Here is an 8,613-nt window from a genome sequence, read left to right as displayed (position 1 = left end):
CTCGGCCCGTCGGCTCGGGCGGCACCACGGGAGCCGTAGTTCTGTAGTGCTGCGGGGCGGTGCCTGAGGCGGCTCCTGCCCCTTCCTGCAGGGACGCGCTGCTCCGCCCTCCCCGAGATGGCGGCCCTGGCTGTAAACAGGCCTGGGGCCGGGGCCGGGCCGGACGGCGGCCGCGGGCCTGGCAGTGGCGGCGGGCGCGGCCCGGCGGGTGCTGCGGTGAAGGTGAGGCGGTGGCTGGGCTTAGCTCGGCTCCTGCGGCGGGACGGGCGGTGCCGACCGGGGAGGGGGAGTGAGGCATCTGTGGTGCAGGAGGCGTCCCCTGGGGTGGCGGGGCTTAGGGGTTGTCCGGTGTTTGGTTTCCTTTTTTTTTTTTTTCTCCTAAATGACCATCAGTTTTCCTTTTGGCTAGCGGTTTAAGATGTTCAGGCCCTCAGCTGTTTGTTCCCGTTGCCTTGGTGCTGCGTTTATAGCTTCATAAGTATCTAACTTGATGTGACTGACCTCTTTATGTGCACCAGCTGCTAAGGGAAGCTCTCCGCCGACCAGCACTCCGCTTTGTCAGGGTCTTGTCCTCCGCTTCGCGTTGCTGCGAGGGTGTTTCTCCTTACTTAGTTGTGCTGCTTGACGAGACGGCTTTCCTTGGGCAGTGCATTTAATGAAGTGGGCAAGAAGTAATTATCAGGTCATCAGGTGGGATACTGAGGAGTTAAAACGTTCTGCTTGTGTCTATTTATTTACTTTAAAAATATCGTTAGTTGTGTGCAAAAAGCAAAATTAATGACTCACCTGACTCATGTGCTGTGATTGCATGAACTTTTGTAAAATAAACTGTGACATATGGCTTACTGCATGAAGTTTTGCTTTTTAATCGGCTAAAAACCAAATATGGTCTTTTTTAACTTACAGGTTCTTGAGTGTGGAGTCTGTGAAGATGTATTTTCTCTGCAAGGTGACAAAGTTCCCCGGCTGCTTTTGTGTGGCCATACTGTCTGCCATGACTGTCTTACCCGGCTTCCCCTTCATGGCAGAGCAGTTCGGTGTCCTTTTGATCGACAAGTTACTGAGCTAGGTAAGAAAATGTAAGTTTGAAGTTCCTGAAACCTGCCAGCCAAGGATATCTAGATAAATCAGTGCTAAATATAGGTTCTTAACGCTCCACTTAGTGATAATATTTCCAAGTAGTGAATGTGCAGTATTCCTTTTCGTTCACAGAAGCTCATGGCATTGTTAAACACTAGTAAATTAACTATCTTAGGGAAAAAAAGGCACAGATTTTTATCTTTATTTTCTTGAACCTGGGCTTGCAAGCTTTATACCTTGATGTCTTTTGGTACACCTATATTGACAGAGGGCTCTTCTTTTTTAAATTAGTGTGTAGGGGTTCCAGAATGAGTATTAATTTCCTATTGTCCAAAGCACTAAACCTATGCAATTAAATAGATAGCTTCTTTGATGAACATTTATCTAGAGTTATGATGAAGTTATATAGAGGGAAATATCAATGATAATAAACTGGTTTTTACAATGTTAATTGTTTCTATACATGCAATAAATGGCAGTGGCAGGATATCAATAGGAATTCCCCTACTATCAGAGTGTCTGCAGATAGTACTTGAAAGGGTAAGATACAACTTTTTTTTCAACAGTGGAAGCTTATTTTAAAGAAAAGATGACACATGCTTATAATTTCTTGACAATAAGAATTACCTGGTCAGCACAGGGTTACAGGGAAGACAAGTTATGGGAAGGACTTGTAACAAGAAGAACTTGTTAATAGAATGGGCTCCAGCAGATTTAAATAGCACCAGGGGGAAAAAACTGTTGAAAGGAGAAGAATCCTGAGAGAAGGACATCTCTAATCTGGTAATCTGAAAGAAATGTTTGAGAATCAAATTGACTCAAGACTTTACTTTGCAATAAGAGAATCTACTAGATTGTAGACCAAACTGCAGGGAGTATTAAGGCACTCTGCAGGATGTTTTCATGGAGATCTGAGTCAGGAGAAGATGTATCAGTCTCATATGAAAGAGGGGTTTGTTTTCTGGGCAGAGGGACATGGTAAACTATGGGAGTCATGAATGGTTGCCAATCTAGTAGATGTGGTTAAAAGAGTAATAATTTATTTCTTGCCTGTGACTGTACACAAGATTTCTTAACTATGCTTTTGAGAGAGAATGTTAGAGCACAGGACTCAGTTCTGCTGTTATGTAACATTTCTGCCCAAGACTACTGTTTGTTTTTTTCATTACAATGGGAAACTTCTTACTTCTTAGTTTTTATTGTGCAATTTTTCCCAGGAATCCGAAAGTGTCCTGTTATAAGTTTTACAAAAACATCTACAGTTTTTTTCTTTTTCATCTTACTTAATACTGAGGAGTTTCTGATGAAACATGATTAGATATTATTAAACCCGTAAGTCTCCTACAGGTAGGAAGAGGGAAGAAAAGCTTCAGTATCTTTTTGCATCTGGAATAATAGACTTGCATCCTACTGGTTAATACTAGAAAGGATGATGCACTGTGACCCACAGTTGCTCAAAAAATTATTAGGTAGAAAATCTTGGCAAAAAAGCTTGAAAATAAAAATACTTTTGTGAGTAAAAATGTTCTACCTGGTGATCTGAGGCAGGAAGAGGTCATAGCCACTTTTAGCCTTACCATGTCCATAATAAGAGTCTTGAGAAATATTATGGCTTCTAGGATGTAAAAATGGGGTGTTTTGTGGAGTGCAGCTCATCATGGCCCCTCTTTGAGATGTATGTGCATTTGTTACCTTGCTTTAATCACCATTTACTTACTGCTGTTGCTTAAATTTACTGCACTTGTAGTTTTCCACTGCCCTGTGAATTCAGGACTGGAGCTGGGAAGGACAACTCTGGGGACCAGAACTCATCCTTCCCTCCCCTGTGTTTGATGGCATGTGAGAAAGCACATGTTCACCCAGCTGCCATTCTACCATTTAATGTATTTAATGAAATAACATTCTCTAGTCTCAGAGAGGTGTTTAGTATCTAAATTATAGGATCACTGCCAAGAGAAAGTTCGGTTGAAAGAAAAGCTGTAAAATGAGGGTGTAAGATTAGCTGTGTTGAACACAGATGCTTAACCAGTGACTGTGGATTTTATGGATACTTTTAGTTGGTCATTTAACCTATGCTTGCTTTTTTTCCTTTACTCTTTTTACTAAAACACTTAATACTATATTCATCCAAGTTTTCCCAAGGAATCTTTGGAACTTTTTTAAAGAAATACTTAGGGATCTATATATGGATATTTGTAGCTGTATTTTTTCTGAATTGGACTCTTGATTTAAATTGACCTGTATATGTAACTGTATGGGAAGGCAAGGTTAGAAGTACTTTTTCAGTCGGATTTCTGGAAATACGGGGTTTGCAGCTGAAAATTGACATATTGTTTACATGCTTAGCAAAATATTCTACTAGTTCATAAAATCTTGTTATAGGAAGAAACATTTACTAATGAACAGGTAGGACCAAATCCTACCTAAACTATACTGCTTTGCAGCGTAGACCAAAGACTGATTTTTGTGGGGTCGTTTGAGAATTCTTTAATGAAGTTGCCTGTGATTAATCTTCTAGTGGAGAATTTTAAATGAGGATGTAAATGCTGAAGGTATGTGAACTGTCTAGTGGTTGTCTTCAGTTGAATTAACATTTTTTGACCAAAAAGGTGCAATGGAGAAGCTTTTTCAATTTTCAAAATTTTGAAACCATGTGTTCTGGGGCTTATATAGGTGAAAATCCAATAAATGGTCTTTGTAGAGAAAGAGGCTCCTCTCAAAGTCTTTTTCTTAAAGTATGTTGTTTTGGGACAGGAGGCAGATAATTTTTTACAAGCTGCTTTCTCTCTTCCTTTGTTGAGATAGTGTTTTTTTTGGTTGGTGTCTTGGGTTTTATTTTTTGGGGGGTTTCTTTGTTAGTTTGTTTTTTTTTTAATTAATACGTTGACCAGGGAATTTTTAGGAAGGATGTATTTATATTACAGCTTTGGAGTCTTTATCTACCATTACTACAAAGCTGAAACTGTTTTCTGTCATTAAAACTTATTCAACAGAGATATGCAGATGATGGCATCCTTCACGGAATCCATCCTATTGGTATTGGTTACATTTATACAGTCCTTTGCTAGTGTTTGAGTGCTAAGATAAAACTTCAACATACTGTGCAAGAAAATGCAGTTATAATATTCTTTCAAATCTATTCAGACATTTGGGCAAAAGTTGTTCCTTTATTCCTTGCCTTATTTGTAATCTTTTTGCAGCCATGCGTCATACTTTTGAAATTGACATTTGTCTTGTTGGCTGACGTCAGTCTTAATATCTTTACTCTATTACTGTCTCCTTCCTGGCTGACACATTCCCTGCTGTTCATGTTTTATTCTTCTTTTGAGAAGGGACAGAGCGTGTAGTGATTTTTGTAATGGGCACAGACATCCTTTGTAGGCACAAGGATGAGATCTCCAGACTCTTCTACGTTTCTAACCCAAGCCGAATTTGAACTAAAGCCCAGGAGATTAAATAGATGTATTTACAAAACTTTTTAGTGGGTTTATCTTTGTAGTGGGTTTAAATATAATATTAACATTTGATCAAATGTGTTGAAAATGTGTAGGTCAAGTACATAATAATTTTATAGCAGATGTGAAAGGAAACCAGTGAAGGAAAATACTTCCTACGAAACTCTGTAATAATTGAACAACTTCTTCCTCTCTCAGCCTTACCCAATGTTTGCTTAAAGGCTAAGAGCTATAATCCATTCCTTAAGTGGATTTATCATTTTGGTGTGTGTACATCCATTTATACAGGGCTATTAATGGCTGTCTGCATTAGTGGCTAATCTGAAGGTAGGAGGTGCATGTTAGTATCATCAGTCATTATATTGGTATGTTGTTAATTTGAATGTTTTATATGCAGTAGTAGCTGAAGGTTGTGCACAGTCAGTTTGCCGTGGGAAAATGGTGTTCTAAACAGTCTGGAAGGGAACCATCCAACCACTTGTTGGTGCTTTGGTTTTTGAGAGTTAGGATCCAGAACTCTGTCTAGATACAGTGTCAACAAATCCAGACTCTAGTTTATAAACTAGTTTGACATAGTTTAGATTGTAAAAGTAGATATAATGCTAGATATAATGTATTTCTTCAGCTTGTAATGGAAGGTTGCTCTGTGTTATGAAAAAACCACTGTGATCTTGCTACAGCTGAAAAATGACTAAGCTCTGAAGTCAGAAGATATCAAGGCAGATGGCTCTGTGGGTGCTTAGTGTAATTCTGGAGAGTCAGATCATACCTTCTGTAAACTCCTTCAAGATCTGTGGCAAACAAAAGTTAAAATATTTCTTTTTATTGTGTTTGCAGTTTATTCTCTGGAGTACACTGATCTTGGATTGTGTGTTAGTAATGCTATCTGTACCAGAGAAGGCTTCCACCATGGAACTTTTAACTACAGAGTTGACTGACTTCGAAAGCACTGATTCTTTAGAGCATCTTGCTTTATAGCTAAGTTCAAAGTTACTAACGAGTGCTTTGATAGGCCCATTTCTGGAAGCAACAGATTTGTCTTTACTAGTAAGCATATTTTTTTAAATAGGTGATCAGTGTTGTTTTTCACCTTTTGAGTGTGTTTGAGGGAAGAATAGTTTATATGTATCATGGTATCATCCATTTATCTGTTCTCTGAACTCTGCTTTTAATCTGTGAGGCACATAACTCCTCAGTGGCCAAATTCAAAATAGAATATTATTGTCTGTAGTTTAAACTGTGGGGAAAATTGACTAGAAAAGAAAGTTTCATGTAGTAAAACTGGAAGCTACATAAAACATGAGGTATACAGTGTGGATGCCAGTTAGATGCTATTTCACATAACTGCCTGCAACTCATAGTTGTACATCTGTTTATTTGGAATTGCACTTTCACTCTAATGATACACCAAAATCTATGGAGTGTTTGATAAATCTCCATATTGAAGAAGAAAGACAAGACTTAATATCTGTATAGGATCAGTGGAATGACACTGAATTCCAGAAGGATGCAGGGGACATATTCCTATCAGACTGCCACAGAGCAGCAGAGGAGTTAGGAAACAGCATGGGACAATTGGATAATTCAGGTAGTCTGGGCTCTCTGGGAAAACAGAGAAACTGGGATGCAGTTTCTGTGAGTTCATGCCAGATACCGATGTCTGACAAACACCTGCATGTGAACTGAAAATGTCAAGAGTTTAGGTGTTACTTGGAACTAACCTCAGGCTCCAGCTGATATTCTGTTAGTCTTTGCATCTGGATTCTGAGACGCAGCCTGACTTTTTTCCAGATCTGTCATTTATATTTAAAAATGTGTTTGTTTTCCAGATCATGCTTTAAGCAAAGTATGAATCTAATAAAGCAGTTACTTGCATTTTAAAAAAGAACTGTAGTATGTTTTGGTTTTTTTTTTACAGTGAATGGCATAAGTTCACTAAAAGTTTGGCTCATATTCTTAGATGGTTACCTTTGCATGAAGAATTAAATAAATACTTGTAATTTTGTAATTTCAGTTTTGTAATTCTACTTTATGCAGTTTTGTCCAGACAGTGAAGTCCCACACTCTAAAAAGTAACTGCAACATTTTCTTGTCCTACAAACAGTTCAAAAATTTCATCATAAAATAGAGTAGATTCTATTTGAAGACAAGGTGGCATTTTCAGGTGCCTTCTTAGCTGCAAAATGTCAATACCCTGGGCACTACTGTAGTGTTGTGCTTTCTATGATTCTCTTTAAAGCTAACAAACTCCTGACTATTTCTTCTTCTGAATTTAATAGCTTTTGTACACTCAAAACATCTGACAAAGAGTTATGGTCAATACTGTCTGCATGTTACCTTCCTTTCAGTGCACCAGAGTGCACTGTTAGTATTCAGTATATTAGTTGGATATAATTAAGTAACACCTTGAGCTTGTCTTTTTTCTCAAATATGTTGTCCTCAGCACGGTTGAGGCCACATCTGCAGTACCATGTCCGTTTTAGGCTCCCCAGTGCAAGTGGAGCTATTAAAGCAAAACATCAGTAAGATAATGAAGGGACTGGAACATCTCTGGTATGAGGAAAGGCTGAGAGATATTCTACAAATATCTGAAGGGAGAGTGTAAAGAAGAAAGTACCAGCCTTTTTTCAGTGTGTCTACTGACAGAACTAGAGGCAATGTGCACAAACTGCGACACAGAAGTTTTGTGTTCACATAAGGAAACCCTTCTGAGTGTAAGAGTAACCAAGATCTGGCACAGGTTGCCCAAAAAGGTGGTAGAATCTCCCTTCTTGGAGATCTTCAAAACCTGCCTGCAAAAGTTGGTCCTGGGCAACCAGTTCTGTGTGACCCTGCAAGGGGACTGGCAAGGTGGTGTCCAGAGGTCCCTTCCAACCTCAATAATTCTGTAACTCTCTTAGAATCATAGAATCAGCCAGGTTGGAAAGGACCACTGAGATCATCAAGTCCAATCCTTCCACTACGACTGCAGTTACTAGACCATGGCACTCAGTGCCACATCCAGTCTCATCTTAAAAACCTCCAGGGATGGTGAATCCACCAGTTCCTTGGGCAGGCCATTCCAATGCCTGATTACCTTCTCTGTCTTCCTAATACCCAACCTAAACCTCTCCTGACAGAGCTTAAGACCATGCCCTCCTTGTCTTACTGATAATTGCTTGGGAGAAGAGACCGACCCCCACCTGGCTACAACCTCCTCTCAGGGAGTTGTAGAGAGTACTGAGGTCTCCCCTGAGCCTCCTTTTCTCCAGGCTAAACAACCTCAGCTCCTTCAGCCTCTCCTAGTAGGACTTGTGCTTGAGTCCCTTCTCCAACCTGGTTGCTCTTCTCTGGATCTGCTCCAGCACCTCAATGTCCTTTGTGAACTGAGGGGCCCAGAACTGGACACAGCACTCCAGATGTGGCCTCACCAGCACTGAGTACAGGGGAAGAATCACTTCCCTGGTCCTGCTGGCCACACTGTTCCTGATCCAGGCCAGGATGCCATTGGCCTTCTTGGCCACCTGGGCACACTGCTGGCTCATGTTCAGCTTCCTGTCAACCCAGACTCCCAGATCCCTTTCTGCCTGGCTGCTCTCCAGCCACTCTGTGCCCAGCCTGTAGCGCTGCAGGGGTTGTTGTGGCCAAAGTGCAGGACCCTGCACTTGGCCTTGTTGAGCCGCATCCTACTGGAATCAGCCCAACTCTCCAGGTCCCTCTGCAGAGCCCTCCTGCCTTCCAGGTGATCAACACTCCCCCCCAGCTTGGTGTCATCTGCAAATTTGCTAATGATGGACTCAATCCCCTCATCTAAATCATCGATAAAGATGTTAAACAGGACTGGGCCCAGCACTGATCCCTGGGGGACACCACTGGTGACCGGCCGCCAGCTGGATGCAGCCCCGTTCACCAGCACTCTCTGGGCCCGGCCCTCCAGCCAGTTCTTAACCCAGCACAGAGTGCCCCTGTCTAAGCCATGGGCTGCCAGCTTTTCCTGGAGAATGCTGTGGGAGATGTTGTCAAAGGCTTTGCTGAACTCCAGACAGACACATCCACAGCCTTCCCCTCATCCACCAGGCGGGTCACCTGATCATAGAAG

The 8,613-nt window shown here is 41.2% G+C and overlaps 2 protein-coding genes across 2 annotated transcripts in view; one reads left to right on the top strand and one right to left on the bottom strand.

Moving 5' to 3' along the window:
* The window catches only part of NLN (neurolysin), a 324,053-nt gene that overhangs the window by 89,027 nt on the left and 226,413 nt on the right, over positions 1 to 8,613 (bottom strand). The gene's annotated exons all lie outside the window — the stretch shown is intronic.
* On the top strand, positions 82 to 6,320 carry LOC126647661 (E3 ubiquitin-protein ligase TRIM23-like). Its single transcript, XM_050330128.1, has 3 exons — positions 82 to 222; positions 907 to 1,069; positions 5,373 to 6,320. Exons 1-3 carry the CDS (start codon positions 118 to 120, stop codon positions 5,471 to 5,473), a joined length of 369 nt encoding a protein of 122 aa, XP_050186085.1. The 5' UTR covers positions 82 to 117; the 3' UTR covers positions 5,474 to 6,320.

Source organism: Myiozetetes cayanensis, unplaced genomic scaffold (assembly GCF_022539395.1).
Source record: "Myiozetetes cayanensis isolate MyiCay16 unplaced genomic scaffold, myiCay2020 scf4, whole genome shotgun sequence".
In the NCBI taxonomy this organism is placed as follows: domain Eukaryota; kingdom Metazoa; phylum Chordata; class Aves; order Passeriformes; family Tyrannidae; genus Myiozetetes; species Myiozetetes cayanensis.
The sequence above is the reverse complement of the archived record's forward strand: the minus strand, read 5'-3'. Positions and strand labels throughout refer to the sequence as shown.